General features: G+C 41.9%; 1 protein-coding gene across 11 annotated transcripts in view; it reads left to right on the top strand.

The window, feature by feature from the left end:
* NFAT5 (nuclear factor of activated T cells 5) overlaps positions 1 to 19,685 on the top strand; it is a 72,151-nt gene that overhangs the window by 37,874 nt on the left and 14,592 nt on the right. For 6 of the 11 annotated variants that reach the window (XM_073659237.1, XM_073659238.1, XM_073659239.1 and 3 more), the window contains exons 3-10: positions 160 to 691; positions 4,200 to 4,386; positions 5,394 to 5,584; positions 10,694 to 10,866; positions 11,729 to 11,863; positions 12,273 to 12,325; positions 15,148 to 15,280; positions 15,958 to 16,035. In XM_073659237.1, the coding sequence (XP_073515338.1) occupies positions 160 to 691; positions 4,200 to 4,386; positions 5,394 to 5,584; positions 10,694 to 10,866; positions 11,729 to 11,863; positions 12,273 to 12,325; positions 15,148 to 15,280; positions 15,958 to 16,035 (1,482 nt within the window). The remainder of the gene's footprint in view (positions 1 to 159; positions 692 to 4,199; positions 4,387 to 5,393; positions 5,585 to 10,693; positions 10,867 to 11,728; positions 11,864 to 12,272; positions 12,326 to 15,147; positions 15,281 to 15,957; positions 16,036 to 19,685) is intronic. The other 5 variants (XM_073659245.1, XM_073659244.1, XM_073659247.1 and 2 more) reach the window with 2 other exon arrangements.

The raw sequence follows: 19,685 nt of genomic DNA on the forward strand, positions 1-19,685 counted from the left end.
TGCAATATTTTTTTTTTACCAAATTTCAACTTTTTTTTTGTGGGAATTTTAAATAATTGGATATATTTTTGAAAGAAAAAAAAATCACTTAAATCCATTGGGACTGCTGGCCAGTGCCGATGAAAATGTGTGTATTTACTGTTGGATTATACACTGCAGATGCCTCATCTTCCTCCTCTTCCACCATGGGCGGTGCACGCAGTTCCTTTACCACCACTTCCAGCCCTTCTAATTTCTCTACCTCACTCACCGATACCAAAGCTATGCAATCCTCTACCACGGGGGTAAGTAAGCCAGGGGTAAGTGAACAGCTGTTAGCCAGTAATACGGGCCGGCAGCAGTCGGCGCCATTGAGATGGACAGTCCTAAACATTTCTCCACCCCCGGAAGACCTGCTGGATAGCAGTCAGATGTCCTGCCAAGATGAAGGGGGTGGACTGGATTCTGAGCAGAGCTGCAACATGTGGACGGAAGACTCTGCATCCAATTTCAGCAACATGAGTTCCCATTCCTACAATGATAATACGGAAGTCCCACGTAAGTCACGCAAACGAAACACCAAGCAGAGGCCCGGGGCCAAGAGACGAGATTCCAACATGGACGTTTTTGATGCAGACAGCGCCAAAGCTCCACATTATGTTCTCTCCCAACTCGCCTCGGACGGCAAAGGCAACGGCCAGGCTGGAAATGGGTTGGTATTTGAGTTTAATACGCATTTTTCCCTCTTGTCCTATCCAGAAAACGTTAATTTTACTGTTCGTGTGTAAATCAGTAGAGTAGATTCTAGTTATATACCATCAAGTCCAACTCGGGGCTATAAGATGGTTGGAACATCAGAGTACAATGGGCAATCTAGGCACTTGATACATTACCTTTTTACACCATAGGCCTTGCCAACATTTGGTGAAGAAGCCATTGAGTGGTGGTCACCAATATTCTTGAAAATAAAAGCTAAAAATTAATTATAAGCATTGATCCATTCATTGATCCCTCTGCAAATCTGCCTTGGAGATCATTGACTGGTTCTACTCTGTGCACTTGATGCTATGCTATAGAAGAGGGCATCATAGGTGTGTTGGACTCTGTTTGCCAAGCACCATAAAGCCGCTGTCCATATAGGTCAATAGTTTTTAGAAAAGAACATTACATAGCCAGTGGCGAAGCTAAAGGGGTTACATAGGTAGTGAACACCGGGAAGGTGGGCACAAAAGGTTACTCTGCTTCATGTAAAGACGACAATGGGGCAGCTATTACAGATTTTATATTGGTACTCGAGAGCTTTAAGTTTGGCCTCCTTCCATAGTCATCAGTTGAATGTCTCTGCCCCAAAAAATGGGAAATATCAACATCAACTTAGATGTATTAATTTAGCAAAGTAAATATTGATAAGGTAAAGTAGCTCCATTAATGACTAGTTTATTATTATTCAATTAATTGCATATATTTAACAGAATAGATAATTGTATGATTGCTGGGTGACCGGCTGCTGAGACCCCCACTGATCCAAAGAACTGTCCCCTTTGAGTATGTACGACCACCTTTCTTGTACACGGTGAGCAAAGCATATGCATATAATAATGAATACTCATTACTGCCCCAGGGATTTCAGGACCCTCGTACTCATGATCAGTGTGGGGCTGAGTAGTTGCGATCATACATTTTTCACTTTTCTTATGGATATGTGATATTTATAGCAGGGCTGTGGAGTCGGTAAGCCAAACCTCCGACTCCTCAATTTCCATGACACAGACTCCACGACTCCGACTCCCTCATACATGGCTGATGTTGAAGTAATACATTTACTGTAGCACAGATTCATCTCAGCTAAAAGTCTAGTAATAGGACAGACATTTATAGGACATTTCATTACTTTCCCAAATTCTTATGAAAAAATATTCCCCACAAACTGCATTTAACTACTGTACCCAATTTATTCTATATTTTAGGAGTCGGAGTCAGTCCATTTTATACTGACTCCGACTCCACAGCCCTGATTTATAGGACAGCACCTTTAGTAGTCTGTCATTTGGCACAACTCACCATTTTATATGATCTGTGATCATAAATATCCTAGATATATAATTATCCTATTGTACCCAGCCTAACGGTTACATGACATATTCAGTATTGCAACATCTTTAGATTTAAGGGAACATACCTTGACACATGAAAATTAAGTGTTTTATTTTGCTGCTATTATTTGCATATATTGAAATCTATTATTGTTAGGTTTTTTTTCTAATCTAAACCAGCCATAAATAAGTGCATCACTCCCAGAGGCCACCATCCATGGGACTAGAGCCTCCCCGTTCTCCAATGGATGTCATAGGTTTATAGTGCATGCATAGATTACGAGTTTAGATGTCATTATCTGAGCTGGCAGAATGACGGATGCCTCTATGCAGCCACTTACAATAGTCACTCTCCATTTTTCCTTTTATCCCTGCAGTTCTTGGAAAAGCTTGCCACAATCCTCTGCAAACATCCATCTAATGTGTTAGCAATCATTTAACTTAATAACCTTTGTTTTAACTTATGGACACTTGTAAAATCCTATAAAAAACACAGCAGAGATTTTACAAGGTAGCTTGTTGTTTTGTTTTATTTTTTGTTATTTTTTTTTTTAGATTCGGATTTTGGGACCCTTTTAAAAGCCACATAATTGGCCTAACGAATGTTCCCTATCATTGGCCTTTGCCATACAAGCAAAACACTCATTTGACTGCTGATTGGATTGTTTATGCAGTACTATAAACATCTCCCTGTGAAAATGGGATGTGCTGCCGATAACACTCATGCTGTAAGGCTGTGTGCCCACTATGCGTTTTTCAAGCGTTTTTGATGCGGAATTTCCGCAGCAGAAACGCTTTAAAAACGCTTGGTAATCCGTGCCCCATGATCCCCAATGAAAATCTGCATGTTCTGTGCCCATGCTGCGGATTTTCCTTGCGGAAAAATCCGCAGCATGTCCATTATTTGTGCGTTTCTGCATGCGGATTTGAGGTCCCAGTGGACTTGAAAAATGCAAGTCAAATCCGCATGTAAAAACGCGTGTAAAATCCGCAAGCGTTTTTGACTGCCAAGACCATGCAGAAACGCTGCAGAAATTTTCCGCTTCATTTCTGCATCGTGGGCACATAGCCTTATTTTGGAAATGGCTTGTTAGAGAATTCAAGGGTTGGCCTTTCCATTTCATTCATATGCTCTCCCTCACCACCGTTGCCATCCTATTAGTTAGGGTAATTGGCCCTCTGTATTCTGGAGGTGTGGAGCATTCATGTATTACACACACAGCTATTGATTTGGAATTGCCACATGGTCTTTCACGTTTAGGAACCTTGGGTAGAACCTGTGGGGGTGGAACCTTGGGTAGAACCTGTGGGGGTGGAACCTTGGGTAGAACCTCTGGTGGTGGAACCTGTGGGGGTGCAACCTTCGGTAAAGCCTGTCGTTGTAGAATGTTGGGTAGAATCTTCAATAAGAGGAGCCTTTGGTTTTAAACGTTGGGATTGTGATAGCATTATATTAAAAAGTTGCTGGGAGATCCCTAATGTGATGTTTGAAGTGCTTCTGAAAAGTTTAGTTAAAGAGGACATTGTAACATGAAAAAGATGTAAGAAGTGTTATGACCGTCTGCAACGCACTGTGTCAGTTTGGTCCCAGAGCACCAATTTTGGACCCTCATGAGTTTTGATCCATGAGATCCGCACTTGTAGGGGTCAGATAGCACCAAATATCTTGCATGTTAGACCAAGATGCGTAGTAGGGAGGGAGCAACTGGGACATATGCCCTGTGAGTCAAAATTGCACCAACCAGTCATTTTTTCCTTGTCCTGGGTTGTTGATAGCAAATTAGGACATCTCACAGAACCATCTTGTATGAAATGCACTTTCATACCATATAACACCGAGCACTGGGAGCCCCTAGAGTCCCCAAAATAGGTTGGATTTATTTGAGGTCATCCATGAGCAGACACATTGTATTGAAATGAATGGAAGTAGCTGTCAAATATTCGCTGAAAATAGTCTAAAAGGAAAGTCATGCGGCTGTAGAAACCAATCCAGGTCTATATTATGATGGCTTTAGGCGACACTTCACCTTCTTTTTTCCTCATACATCTTAGTTCAGGATAATAAATCTCTTATTGTACTGATTGAAATCCCGAGGCATAAGGCTTAATTTACCATGTCCACCCCAGAGCCACCGAGTCTCCGAAGGGAGGGAAGAAGAGTCCATTACTATGTGAGCAGTTTCCATCGAAGAGTGAAGGGAAAGAACTGAAGATCGCTGTACAGCCAGAGACTCAGCACCGCGCCCGGTACCTGACAGAGGGAAGCCGCGGCTCTGTGAAAGACCGGACACAGCAGGGGTTTCCTACAGTGAAGGTGGGTGATGGCATGGACGGGTTACCGTGGCCTAAATATTTTACTCTGGGGCATGTACGGATCCTGAACTGTTGTGAAACTACAACTGTCCATATGGTAACTGAGTGTTGGAAGTCCCGTTTTCTAGAAAGCAACTATTTATAGCTTTAATTGGTGCTGTCCGAGATCTTTAATATGACAGCTGCGAATAATCATTGACATCAACGAACTTGTGCCATTCATGCAGGCTTTACCCCTGCTTCCAATGACTTTTTACAGCTCTAGGGGTCCAGGGTGCCAGTGGTTGCACCACCAGTGATCAGTAACTTATCCCCTATCCTATGGCTGGCTAGGGCCTAACTTTTGATTTTGGAAACGCATCTTTAGTTGGAGTTTTTAAGGAAAAAATATTGTATAAAAGTTAAATAACTTCCTAATGTATTTCTGTTAGGCCAGGTGCCTCCATTGTCGGGTCTTGATAGGAAGTCATTTTTTGTTATGTCAGAATTGCTGGTTATGAAAGGGGCTTGATGACCTAAGCCTATTCCCCCTTTCTGTCTTTGAATCAGCCAGAGAAGGGGGCTGGCTTAGAAATTAAAATAAGCAGCCAGCCCGCTTCACACACTGCTACTCTAGTTGTGCACCAACACAGGGAACACTATCCATTGTCGAACACAGGACTTGGAGGTGAGGCAGCCGGACCTGGGACGGTGGGGCTACCTATTAATAGGGACACTTGATCTAACTGAACTTTATTAGTAAGTTATATAACTTACTGGACTTTCTTTTTTTTCGCCTGGAAAAGTCTGATTAAAATACTGCATTGGCCATTTAACATTGTGCAGTATATAGATGGTGCATTATCTAACTGCACCGTGTGAACCCAGCTTAAGGCAATAGGGCGTGTAGCTATTGCATATATTAAGCACATACTGTGCGTCCTACAATATGTGTAAGGGGTACATTTACCAGCGTCGTAGGCACCTTATGTTCCAAAACAGTGATGAAATGTCATTCCTCTTTTCCAGCTGGAAGGTCACAATGAGCCTGTGGTGCTGCAAGTGTTTGTAGGCAACGATTCCGGCCGAGTGAAGCCGCACGGATTCTACCAGGCCTGCAGAGTGACTGGAAGGAACACAACGCCCTGCAAGGAAGTGGATATAGAGGGCACCACAGTCATAGAGGTCATGCTTGACCCAAGCAACGTGATGACTCTGGCGTAAGTGAATAATCTACCAGCAGCTCCTACCCTCAGGATCCAAATTGCCATACCCCTTGTGACAGGTCTATGTCGCAGTGTCATGCGTGCATGCCTCTCTTATTATAGGGCCTTATCAGACATCTTTATCTAAAATGCAGAAATTCCAGATTCTATTACTACTGGACCGTGCCAAGAATGCAGACTTTCATGAAAATCTCCATAGAGAAAAAAAAATAGAAAACCCTACAATGAACCCTATAAATTTATTTTTTTATTTGCAAAACCAGTGCTGAATTGTATAAATCATTCATAGAAGTCTTTACTGTAATAAAATTTTTTGTTAACGTGTCCATTTAGATTTTATTACTATTGTTGGACATGTCTTGAGAGGGATTGTCTGCACAGGGAGAATCAATCAGAAATTCTTTCTAGGAAAAAGAAATGGAGATTTGTTACTCTTACCATACTTGACATTGATTTAAGTTAAAATGTATATGTGTGTGTGTGTGTGTGTGTGTGTGTGTGTGTGTGTGTGTGTGTGTGTGTGTGTGTGTATATATATATATATATATATATATATATATATATATACACACACACATTTTAACTTAACTCAATGTCAAGTATGGTAACAGAAACAAATCTCCATTTCTTTTTCCTAGAACGAATATAAATATACACTGCTCAAAAAAATACCATACTTGACATTGATTTAAGTTAAAATGTGTGTGTGTGTGTGTATATATATGTGTGTGTATGTGTGTATATATATATATATATATATATATATATATATATATATATATATATATATATATATATATATATATATATATATATATATATATATATATATATATATATATATATATATAAATTTATTTATATACCGTACAGACCAAAAGTTTGGACACCTCATTTAAAGATTTTTCTGTATTTTCATGAGTATGAAAATTGTACATTCACACTGAAGGCATCAAAACTATAAATTAACACATGTGGAATTATATACTTAACAAAAAAGTGTGAAACAACTGAAAATATGTCTTATATTCTAGGTTCTTCAAAGTAGCCACCATTTGCTTTGATGACTGCTTTGCAAACTCTTGGCATTCTCTTGATGAGCTTCAAGAGGTAGTCACCGCAAATGGTCTTCCAACAATCTTGAAGGAGTTCCCAGAGATGCTTAGCACTTGTTGGCCCTTTTGCCTTCACTCTGCGGTCCAGCTCACCCCAAACCATCGCGATTGGGTCCAGGTCTGGTGACTGGAGGCCAGGTCATCTGGCATAGCACCCCATCACTCTACTTCTTGGTCAAATAGCCCTTACACAGCCTGGAGGTGTGTTTGGAGTCATTGTCCTGTTGAAAAATAAATGATGGTCCAACTAAACGCAAACCGGATGGAATAGCATGCCACTGCAAGATGCTGTGGTAGCCATGCTGGTTCAGTATGCCTTCAATTTTGAATAAATCCCCAACAGTGTCACCAGCAAAGCACCCCCACACCATCACACCTCCTCCTCCATGCTTCACGGTGGGAACCAGGCATGTAGAGTCCACCCGTTCACCTTTTCTGCGTCTTTCAAAGACACTGTGGTTGGAACCAAAGATCTCAAATTTGGACTCATCAGACCAAAGCACAGATTTCCAGTGTTCTTTAGCCCAAACAAGTCTCTTCTGCTTGTTGCCTGTCCTTAGCAGTGGTTTCCTAGCAATTTTACCATGAAGGCCTGCTGCACAAAGTCTCCTCTTAACAGTTGTTGAAGAGATGTGTCTGCTGCTAGAACTCTGTGTGGCATTGACCTGGTCTCTAATCTGAGCTGCTGTTAACCAGCGATTTCCGAGGCTGGTGACTCGGATAAACTTATCCTCAGAAGCAGAGGTGACTCTTGGTCTTCCTTTCCTGGGACGGTCCTCATGTGAGCCAGTTTCTTTGTAACGCTTGATGGTTTTTGCAACTGCACTTGGGGACACTTTCAAAGTTTGCCCAATTTTTCACACTGACTGACCTTCATTTCTTAAAGTAATGATGGCCACTCGTTTTTCTTTACTTAGCTGCTTTTTTCTTTCCATAATACAAATTCTAACAGTCTATTCAGTAGGACTATCAGCTGTGTATCCACCTGACTTCTGCACCACACAACTGATGGTCCCAACCCCATTTATAAGGCAAGAAATCCCACTTATTAAACCTGACAGGGCACACCTGTGAGGTGAAAATCATTTCCGGTGACTACCTCTTGAAGCTCTTCAAGAGAATGTCAAGAGCATGCAAAGCAGTCATCAAAGCAAAAGGTGGCTACTTTGAAGAACCTAGAATATAAGACATATTTTCAGTTGTTTCACACTTTTTTGTTAAGTATATAATTCCACATGTGTTAATTCATAGTTTTGATTCCTTCAGTGTGAATGTACAATTTTCATAGTCATGAAAATACAGAAAAATCTTTAAATGAGAAGGTGTGTCCAAACTTTTGGCCTGTACTGTGTGTGTGTGTGTGTGTGTGTGTATGTGTATATATGTGTATATATATATATATATATATATATATATATATATATATATATATATATATATATATATATATATATATATATATATATATATATATATATATATAATATATATCTCTATAATAATTATATATATAATTATTATAGATTATATATATATATATATATATATAATAATTATACTGCTCAAAAAAAAACAAAGGGAACACTTAAACAACAGAATATAACTCCAAGTATATCAAACTTCTGTGAAATCAAACTGTCCACTTAGGAAGCAACACTGATAGACAATCAATTTCACATGCTGTTGTGCAAATGGAATAGACTATAGATGGAAATTATTGGCAATTATCAAGACACCCTCAATAAAGGAATGGTTCTGCAGGTGGGGACCACAGACCACATCTCAGTACCAATGCTTTCTGGCTGATGTTTTGGTCACTTTTGAATGTTGGTTGTGCTTTCACACTCGTGGTAGCATGAGACGGACTCTACAGCCCACAGAAGTTGCTCAGGTAGTGCAGCTCATCCAGGATGGCACATCAATGCGAGCTGTAGCAAGAAGGTTTGCTGTGTCTGTCAGCGTAGCGTCCAGAGGCTGGAGGCGCTACCAGGAGACAGGCCAGTACACCAGGAGACGTGGAGGGGGCCGTAGGAGGGCAACAACCCAGCAGCAGGACCGCTACTTCCTCCTTTGTGCAAGGAGGAACAGGAGGAGCACTGCCAGAGCTCTGCAAAATGACCTCCAGCAGGCCACAAATGTGCATGTGTCTGCACAAACGGTTAGAAACTGACTTCATGAGGGTGGTATGACGGCCCAACATCCACAGATGGGGGTTGTGCTCACAGCCCAACACCGTGCAGAACGTTTGGCATTTGTCACAGAACACCAGGATTGGCAAAGTCGCCACTGGTTCCCAGTGCTTTTCACAGATGAAAGCAGGTTCACACTGAGCACATGTGACAGAGTCTGGAGACGCCGTGGAGAGCGATCTGCTGCCTGCAACATCCTTCAGCATGACCGGTTTGGCAGTGGGTCAGTAATGGTGTGGGGTGGCATTTCTTTGGAGGGCCGCACAGCCCTCCATGTGCTCGCCAGTGGTAGCCTGACTGCCATTAGGTACCGAGATGAGATCCTCAGACCCCTTGTGAGACCATATGCTGGTGCGGTTGGCCCTGGGTTCCTCCTAATGCAGGACAATGCCAGACCTCATGTGGCTGGAGTGTGTCAGCAGTTCCTGCAAGATGAAGGCATTGAAGCTATGGACTGGCCCGCCCATTCCCCAGACCTGAATCCGATTGAGCACATCTGGGACATCATGTCTCGCTCCATCCACCAACGTCACGTTGCACCACAGACTGTCCAGGAGTTGGCGGATGCTTTAGTCCAGGTCTGGGAGGAGATCCCACAGGAGACCATCCGCAACCTCATCAGGAGCATGCCCAGGCGTTGTAGGGAGGTCATACAGGCACGTGGAGGCCACACACAATACTGAGCCTCATTTTGACTTGTTTTAAGGACATTACATCAAAGTTGGATCAGCCTGTAGTGTTTTTTCCACTTTAATTTTCGGGGTGACTCCAAATCCAGGCCTCCATTGGTTAATAAATTTGATTTCCATTGATGATTTTTGTGTGATTTTGTTGTCAGCACAATCAACTTTGTACAGAACAAAGTATTCAATGAGAATATTTCATTCATTCAGATCTAGGATGTGTTATTTGAGTGTTCCCTTTATTTTTTTGAGCTGTACGTACAGGTTTTTTTATTGCACTTTCCCTAATCTTATTCCTAACCCTAGCTCTAACCATATTTTTAGAGTTAGAAAAAGTGTGAGAAAATAAAAGCAGCTCTTAGTAATAATTGAAGGCACTATATAAATCTCGGTTGCTGCCGATGCAGAGCGCTGCAGAAGAGATGTGTTCATCGCCTGCTGCGCTCTGCATAGGCAGCGCCCGAGGTGACAGCTCACTTAATTATACTGAGAGCTTTGTCATCTGTCGCTACATATGTAGAGCGCAGCGGACGATGTTAAAACTTATGTCCGCTGCTGCGCTCTGCATAGGCGGCACCGTACAGGCACTCGCTGCGATGTCCTAAGAAGAAGCAATATTTTCCGGCGCTGCTTATTTAACAGTGGAGTAGGTGAAATTTTGCACCCCCATTGACTACCTGTAATGCACAAGTCACTGATCATGTCAGTGCCAGTATTGAAGGAAATAAATATGAGGCGCACATAACCCATGACATAGTGACCTCAATATAATTTTCAGACCACCATCTTTCATTATATAGTATCAATTATTTTTTCTCAGATCTGCATTCTTTGCTAGAAGCCCCAGGATTGTACCTTGAGCCATTTAATAGCTTTCTAGCACACATTCTGTGGATAATATTGGGCTTTGCAGCTGTTTTCCGCTGAGCTGCAGTTTTTAGCATCCTTTCTGTATTATGCAACCACCCCCACCCCCTTTCCAGACAGTTTTTTTGGTGTTAATTGCAGTACAGTGATAATTGCCATAGAAACACCATACCGCGCCATGATTCCTGAAATGTGTTGCATTAAAAACCTTTGCGTGTTAACCCTTTCCTCGCTTTGCTCATGTGGCAGAGTTGATTGTGTTGGGATCCTGAAACTCAGGAATGCGGATGTCGAAGCCCGTATCGGGATCGCTGGTTCCAAGAAGAAGAGCACACGAGCAAGGCTTGTGTTCAGAGTGAACATTCCCCGGAAGGACGGCTCTGTTTTAACCTTACAGACCCCCTCGTCTCCAGTCCTCTGCAGTAAGAGTTTTTCACAGTTTTATGTCACTTTTTTTTTTTCACTCATCTACGCAAACCTTCCGGGACGCTAGCACCATCAGTAGGTATTCTGATGAATAGGGCAGGTGGAGAATCCCTTGAAGAGATGCTGTTGTGATATATCCATCACATATTGGGATCAAATTATCCAAGATCTCCCTTTAATTAAAATGTTGTTTATGATAAAGCAAGCTTTTTTTTGCTTTTTTTGGGGGGGAAGGTAAGGGCGATCAATGATGTGTTTTTAGAGCTTGTGCCCTTTGTCCGTACTTTTCTTCAATTTGCTTTATATACACAAAATCTATTTCATTCGTGCAGCTGCCAAAGCATACACAGCCCATGTTTTCTAATCAGATCAGCCTGCCTGAATGCAGCTTTGGCACAGCCTCCAAAAGCGAAGCGTTGGAAAAGAGCATTATACGTAATACTATGCGATCTGGACTACTGTTCATAGTCATAGATGGTCCGTGGCTTAGCTGGAGCCGTGCCTTGCCAAAGACTACCCGTAATACCAGACCAGCTGACGTGACTCATTCCAGTGACAGTCTTTAGCCTTGTCCTCATTTTTCCTATTTCATTTTGGACTAAATAGGAGCTTGTTTTGCAGGAGTTTGGTGCCTGCAGGAAAAATTTATTCACATGTAGATTAATACTCGAGTCATTCAGCCATTGAGCTCATCGGTCCCGGCACTGTGATATCTGGTCATTTGCCCTGCACTACTTCAGTGGCCACCCTCTAGGGGGCAGCACTTATCCTAGGCACTAATAAAGCTTAGTTACCCAAAACCCTTGATTATTTTCTTTTTTTATTTGTAATTAACATGCACTATTCTTTCCTCTTTAGCTCAGCCCGCAGGGGTGCCAGAAATTCTCAAGAAAAGTCTGCACAGCTGCTCTGTAAAAGGAGAAGAGGAGGTGTTCTTAATAGGCAAAAACTTCCTTAAAGGAGCCAAGGTTGTGTTCCAGGAAAACATTGCCGGTAGGTTTGAAACTAGTCTGTGGATCAGCAACCTGCAGCTCTCCATAAAGACATGAGCTTATTGATTCTCAGTACCATGTTCCAGTGGCCACGTCCGAATTCCTTCCCTGCAAACTTCTTCCTATCCCCGGTTCCTGTCTTGATTAGCGACATAGTATGCATCATGCCGCAAGATTGACATTGCGCCAAAAGAGGAGCTGAGGATACCGTCAGGTTGGAGGTGGTTTGCAGGACTCCTGTCCAGTGGACACAATTACTAACTTTCCCTTTTAAATATTTAACCCTCCTCACCCAAAAAGTTTTTTCTTGTCCCTGGTAGTAATATGTTGTGTTTTGGGTGGGCAGCAAAATTTATATATGTTTTATACTCTGTGGATTTTTGTACATATTTTTATTCTCTCTATTTCAGACGATAACTCGTGGAAAGCCGAAGCTGAAATAGACATGGAATTATTTCACCAGGTACAATACCACATGCAGGGCTAAATTGTCCAAACCACAACGACTGGAGGCTACGATGGTGAAAAGATGAAGAGCATTTCCGTTTACTTTTGCTTGAATCGGTTGTCCAGGAATAACTTTTTCACCCATCATGACGCAGAGAAACTTCCATAGCCACTTGTTACCCAGCATTGTCCATTGGTCCCATTAATTGGAATAGGACATGTGCATGATGCTCACTAGGTGCTGTACATTTGTCCAGTGTGCGGCTGAGTGTCACATCAGGTCAGAGAGTTTGCCTGAAGAGTAGTATGTTAATATGGACAGATGACGTTCATTCTGCATCCCCTTCCCAGATTTTTGCAGACTAGTAGATTTCCTGGCTACTCTATTTTACAGGTGACTGCAGATGCCCCCATTCACTCAAAATGAAGCTTTGCTGCAGCAGCTGGCTGGGAGTGCCCCAGTGCAGAGAAAAAAAAAATCTGAACTGTGGCCCCCAGAATCTTTGTGGTTCCCAGACATTGAACTCCAGCGATCATTAAGTGATGACCTATACTAGCAATAAGCCATCACTTACAGAGATGGGAATGTCCTATAGGAGTGCTATTTGGGGGACCCATTGTAAGTGGGCTGATAATGCCAAACAGCTAATGATCAGTCATAATAGTATAACTGCACTATAGACAGAAGGGTTATGCTCTAAAGAGCTGAAGTCTGTTCTTAGGACACTGAGCTTCAAAGTTTAAGGGGTTGTTCAGTACTTGGACAACCTCTTCTTAATGAATCAGTGCCATATGTAAAATATAAAAAGGCATATGCTTTACCTCTCAGGCCTGCCCCACTCCAGCAATGTCGGCGATGCATCTGCCACTCTCACGTGATGTTTTTATGTTGTTGGATGCACAATTTCCTCAGACCAATTACCTTCAAAGGAACTGTGAGAGCTGCAGCTTATCAATAGCTGCACATGTAACACATCAATTTCTTGTGAACACTGTCATTACCTGAGCAGCGCCGATCAGGGGGTTGAGCATATGCTGTTTTTATTCTACAGTGAGTACGGAAAGTATTCAGACCCCTTTAAATTTTTCACTCTTTGCTTCATTGCAGCCATTTGGTAAATTCTAAAAAGTTCAATTTTTTTTCTCATAAAAGTACAATCTGCACCCCATCTTGACTGAAAAAAACAAAACAGAAATGTAGAAATTTTTGCAAATTTATTAAAAAAGAAAAACTGAAATATCACATGGTCATAAGTATTCAGACCCTTTGCTCAGACACTCATATTTAAGTCACATGCTGTCCATTTCCTTGTGATCCTGCTTGAGATGGTTCTACTCCTTCATTGGAGTCCAGCTGTGTTGAATTAAACTGATTGGACTTGATTTGGAAAGGCACACACCTGTCTATATAAGACCTCACAGCTCACAGTGCATGTCAGACCAAATGAGAATCAGGAGTTCAAAGGAACTGCCCAAGGAGCTCAGAGACAGAATTGTGGCAAGGCATAGATCTGGCCAGGGTTACAAAAGAATTTCTGCGGCCTACATAATCCTTAAATGAAAGTTGTTTGGGACCACCAGAAGTCTTCCTAGACCTGGCCGTCCAGCCAAACTGGGCAATCGTGGGAGAAGAGCCTTGGTGAGAGAGGTAAATAAGAACCCCAAGATCACTGTGGCTGAGCTCCAGAGATGCAGTAGGTGGATGGGAGAAAGTTCCACAAAGTCAACTATCACTGCAGCCCTCCACCAGTCGGACGTTTAGGGCAGAGTGGCCCGACAGAAGCCTCTCCTCAGTGCAAGACATATGAAAGCCCGCATAGAGTTTGCTCAAAAACACATGAAGGAATCCCAGACTATGAGCAATAAGAATCTCTTGTCTGATGAGACGAAGATAGAACTTTTTGATGATAATTCTAAGTGGTATGTGTGGAGAAAACCAGGCACTGCTCATCCACCTGCCCAATACAATCCCAACAGTGAAACATGGTGGTGGCAGCATCATGCTATGGGGGTGTTTTTCAGCTGCAGGGACAGGACGACTGGTTATAATTGAAGGAAACATGAATGCGGCCAAGTACAGAGATATACTGGATGAAAACCTCTTCCAGAGTGCTCTGGACCTCAGACTTGGCCGAAGGTTCACCTTCCAACAAGACAATGACCCTAAGCACACAGCTAAAATAACAAAGGAGTGGCTTCAGAACAACTCTGTGACCATACTTGACTGGCCCAGCCAGAGCCCTGACCCAAACCCAATTGAGTATCTCTGGAGAGACCTGAAAATGGCAGTCCACCAACGTTCACCATCCTACCTGACGGAACTGGAGAGGATCTGCAAGGAAGAATGGCAGAGGATCCCCAAATCCAGGTGTGAAAAACTTGTTGCATCATTCTCAAGAAGACTCATGGCTGTACTAGCTCAAAAGAGTGCTTCTACTCAATACTGAGCAAAGGGTCTGAATACTTATGACCATGTGATAGTTCAGTTTTTCTTTTTTAATATATTTGCAAAAATTTCTACATTTCTGTTTTTTTCAGTCAAGATGGGGTGCAGAGTGTACTTTAATGAGAAAAAAATGAACTTTTTAGAATTTACCAAATGGCTCCAATGAAGCAAAGAGTGAAAAATGTAAAGGGGTCTGAATACTTTTCGTACCCACTGTACATATAACACTGTAGTGAATAACCCCTTTAAATTGTAAAGTTTTGAAAGCTCACAACCACCACTAGGTGGTGCATGGGAGCTCACTACATACTATACCTTAACTTTCCGCATCACTGAACTTTTTATCTATATTCTTTTTTTTTTCTTTTTTTTTTTTTTCCCATTTGCTGTAGAATCATCTCATAGTGAAGGTCCCTCCGTACCACGACCTGCAGATCTCTTCCCCTGTTTCCGTTGTTATGTTTGTGGTGACAAACGCAGGGCGCTCTCATGAAGTTCAGCCATTCACCTACACTCCAGAGCCATGTAAGTACCACTCTCTTTTCAGATATTTCTTGTTCGGGGGTCCAGGCTACATTACAACTTGCAGTAAAATCACAGGACCGCAATGGCTATGATCACTTCTGACTTACTGCAAGAAATTATTGTAGTCACTGTCTTGCCATAACTTTCCTGTGGTTAGGTGACTGCAATTTAATGCATAGCCTCAGCCTTACACTGCACAATGCTCACTTAATGGACAGAGTAAATCTGGATAGGGTTTTACATAAAAAAAAAAAAAAAAAAAAAAAGCTCCTTTTTATTTTTTTTTAAGCATTTTCTTCTCGCCATTGGGCTAGTGAAAAGTCATAATCTGTGCCCTAGTCCTCTGCACAGGGCATAATTCTACTTTCTTTTGGTATCCTGTGCGCGGCTGGTTTTGTTTTGGCGGTGGGCACATATGGAGTAGCAGACTCTCTTCCAAATTTTGCGCAATGCTTGAATTTATTTTGTAGCGCACATGGGTGTTTTACTGATGGGGATATTAACCCGTCCATCAGATCCCTGCACAAAAGGGTGATGAATATCAAAATGAGAGTTTATAATGCAGATCCGAGGAAACATATTTTTATTTTTTATTTTTTTTTTTACTAATACTGAGATTTCACCTTTTATGTTTTTTTTTTTAACCTTTGTGATTAACTCTTGTCTTCCATTGGCAGCCATTCCTGTAAATGTTCTCATAAAGAAAGAGATATCCAGTCCAACACAGTCCTGTACTTTTGAAGACTCTATGAAAGGTATCCATCTGCTTCATATTGATTCAAAAGTTCACTCAATTCTATCTGGACATTAGCTTTTTTCTTTCTTTTAAAGGGCAATATATCTCCATTTTTATTTTTATATGTATTTCTGGAATTAAAGGAAAAATCATCAGTTGTAATTCAAAGGCATAGACATGTGCTACCTATCCCTAGACAAACCTTAGTGTTTTCTCTGACTTTAAAGGGTTCTCCTATTTGCACAGCTCCATCTTGTTAGGTTATCGTAATGATCACAGCGATCGTAATTTGTGGGGAGGAAAGTGTTCAATTTGCCAACAGTGCCACCACTGGTGACGTTAAGGATTACACCAGTCTTATTCACATCAATGGTTTGTGAGTATAATGCAGGACAGGACTGATCCTTCAGAATGAGAGACAATATTAATTAATACTCTGGCAGGGAGGAGGATCCCGAACACAGGATTCCCAATGGAGGAATCGGGATGATCATTTCACGGCCAATGGTTATTACTATACCACTTGTGTGGAAATACAAGGTCTTTTCTATTACAACCGATTAGTAAATAAAAAAAATATATATGCCATAGGCAGAAAAGTCTGGAGCTCCAGGCCTGTGTCTGCCTCCTACGTGACACTAAGCTAAACTATGGTTTCACGGGTCCCCACAATGAAGGCTACGAGAAAGATTTTATGGGAATTACCAAAAATCCTCTTATTTGCACTTTAAACATTTTTATTGCTACACCATTCATGTTTGGAGATCACATTTGTGTTCAAGTGAACGATGTACCTTGCCCTGCAAATATTGGTGTCACAGACTTGGGACAGAGCTATCCTACGTATAAGGAGTCTCCGACATAACGCAAGTTCGGAGTCTCTCTCGCTTCTGATGGGTGACCAGAAAGCATCATTTTGTATTGTTCGGACAAAATCTGGCATCTCTCATATTTTTCATCTTATCCTGGAAAATCAAGAATTCTTGTAAATTAAAAAAAATTAAAAAAGTAACAAGTTTTGCTAAATACCTTTCACGATCATGTATTTCTATGCAGCTGTCACACTCGGGTTGGGAGAGTCGACGGCCAGTCCGTGCACTGCGTTCTGATCTTGATCCGATTTATACGGCCATCTGACTCTGCCCTTAGAATTGGCAATTTGTTTACCATGCATAATGCCATACTTTTTTTGGGACTGTGCCTCATATTGTAATTTCACTTGAATGGGAAAAGGCCACAGTAAGTTGCAAGGGAGGATCTGGGTTCGGCAAACGATGAAAAGGACACAGCAATTGTTAGAGCCACGACGTTGCTCATTGTCGGAAGTACAGGGCACCCATCAATCCAGGTTTGTATAGTTTTAAACGGTTCCTCACTTTTACATCAGGGGGTGAATACATAGGTAGCATGCACGGTCTGCAGGTATCGGCAAATACTCATGTACCCTATACTAATAGGACTGGTGCACGATGCCTGCCGTCCATGCATGCATCCTGACGTGGATGCGGCGCCAAAGAAACCTTTATAAGTATTAGTTATTTTTTACAACCGATCATACAGTTTATTCCACATCAGTGGTATCCAAAACTACAACTCCCAGCAGATGTAGGGCCGCAGCTCAGAGACTACTGCCCTACGTGATCAGCATTACCATTTAGTATTTGTCACTAAGGTTGAGCGAGTATGTTCTGTCAGAGTATGCTCGGGCCGAGCTCCGATTATTTACAGCTGCTCGGTGAGAAGGTTAAATCTCTCCCATGTGCATGATTTGCAACTGTTTGACAGCTTTATTACATATGAGGAATGTGTAAGAAATAGACATTCCTCACATGTAATAAAGCTGTCAAACAGTTGCAAATCATGCACACGGGAGAGATTTAACCTCATCACCGAGTAGCTGTAAATACTCGGAGCTCGGCCCGCTTGTACTCGGCGAAATGGTTAATAGAACATACTCACTCAACACTATTTGTCACGTAAGTAACAATAAATCATTTAATTCGTGTCCTTTTTTTCAGATTTTTGCTTTTCATTTGCTTCCATCCTGCTTTGTTTTATGGAAATGTAATGTGATTTGTTTATCACTGGCACAAAGACCAAGGATCCTAGGAAAATAACCAACATGTGACGGAGAAATGGGGTCATCTGGGACCACGCCGCTCCGCTTCCAGTACAGCCGTGCATTAATCGGGGCAGTAAAGCTGTTTACAGCCAGTCCCCTCCGGGCTCCAGCGTGACCTGTGTTTTGGTAGACCGATTTGCATTCCCGTTCTCACAGGCTGGAGCTATGGAATGCAGATTTGTCAATGGTGGATGTAATGGACTTGACTTGTGACTTCGAATAAAGGGGAGATAGAAAACGGAGAGGGCAAATATCCTCCACTAATTTCTTAAACACACAAGCACTGGTGGGAACCCATAGAAAGTGTATAGCCCAGGTGACAGGGGACATGTTGATGCAAGGCAGTGCTATCCAGCTGCAGAGGTATTCTCCGTGCCAGACGGTCATAAAACAACGTAGTGTTTGTGGCCCACTCAGAATAGCGAGACAGACACAGAGTCTCTGCCAAGCAACTTCTGTACGAGAAGGGGAAATAAAAAAAAAACTTTGAAAACCTCAGAGACTCAGTTCCTGTTTTTCCTGTACGAGGCCGGCCAAGAAAATAAGATGCCTCATAATTTCCTCAAATAGAAATTGAGACTTCGAAGAGACGGCGTCAACTAAAATGAAGGCAGATGGTATGAACGCTAGACAAGTATTACACAGCCAGGGACCCTGTGCGATGATGAAAAACGACGTCCTTTATCAAGTAACGTGAAACTATAGATTGTATATAATACAATACTATAAAAATGGGATAAAATAGGAAAGTTGGGCTTTAAAGGAATTGACTGGGGACAGGAGGCTGCATGGGAAAAGTAAGACTAGGAAAATGGAAAAGTAAACTACTAAGTATAAGGAGGAGCACAAAAATGGCAAAACCCAGGTAAAGCTTTAAAGGGGTTGTCCAATTCAGAAAAGTTTCATTAGTCCTTGGTTTATGATCCTCATTTTTCCGCCAGTAGACTGGAAAGTGGAAAGCTGAGCATGCATGGTGACCAATCCAATGAAGGCCGCACGCAACGAGGTCCTGTACTCAAGGTTGATGCGAATATCAGCAGCGAATTAGACTTTGCGAAGATTGCAGAGTCGACAGCGACGGTACTGTTGTCCCACTTGTCTTTCATAAAAAAAAAAAAAAGAGCAACAGAAATTGCTTGCACTGTGTTTCCCGGCACAAATAACCAAGGCTTTGTAGTAGTAAAAGTGTTTTAGGACCGTGAAAGGCTGTAGTGAGTCTTATAATAAACCATACAGCCTTCATGATGCTTGTTGTGGTCTCTGTGATATCCTGATGAGACAGCTGCAGGGCACAGGATGGGACTTTCATAGGCAAAGTAGACCACAAGAAAAGAGCTGGTGTCAGAAATATTTTTGCTGTACCATGGCTTGCACTCATCAAAAGTTCATCATCTTCAAAATAACCCTCTGAACAAGTTAAATCTACTAAAGCCATATACACTCCTCTACATTGGATTTACGGAAATCACAGGATGGATAGACATGTTACAGCTCTGCAAATACTGAAAAAATGGAAACCACTTTTTTAAAACATATCAATTTATTTA

Source organism: Phyllobates terribilis, unplaced genomic scaffold, assembly GCF_046119375.1.
Source record: "Phyllobates terribilis strain yellow unplaced genomic scaffold, ASM4611937v1 Scaffold_13__5_contigs__length_258822181, whole genome shotgun sequence".
Classification (NCBI taxonomy): Eukaryota; Metazoa; Chordata; class Amphibia; order Anura; family Dendrobatidae; genus Phyllobates; species Phyllobates terribilis.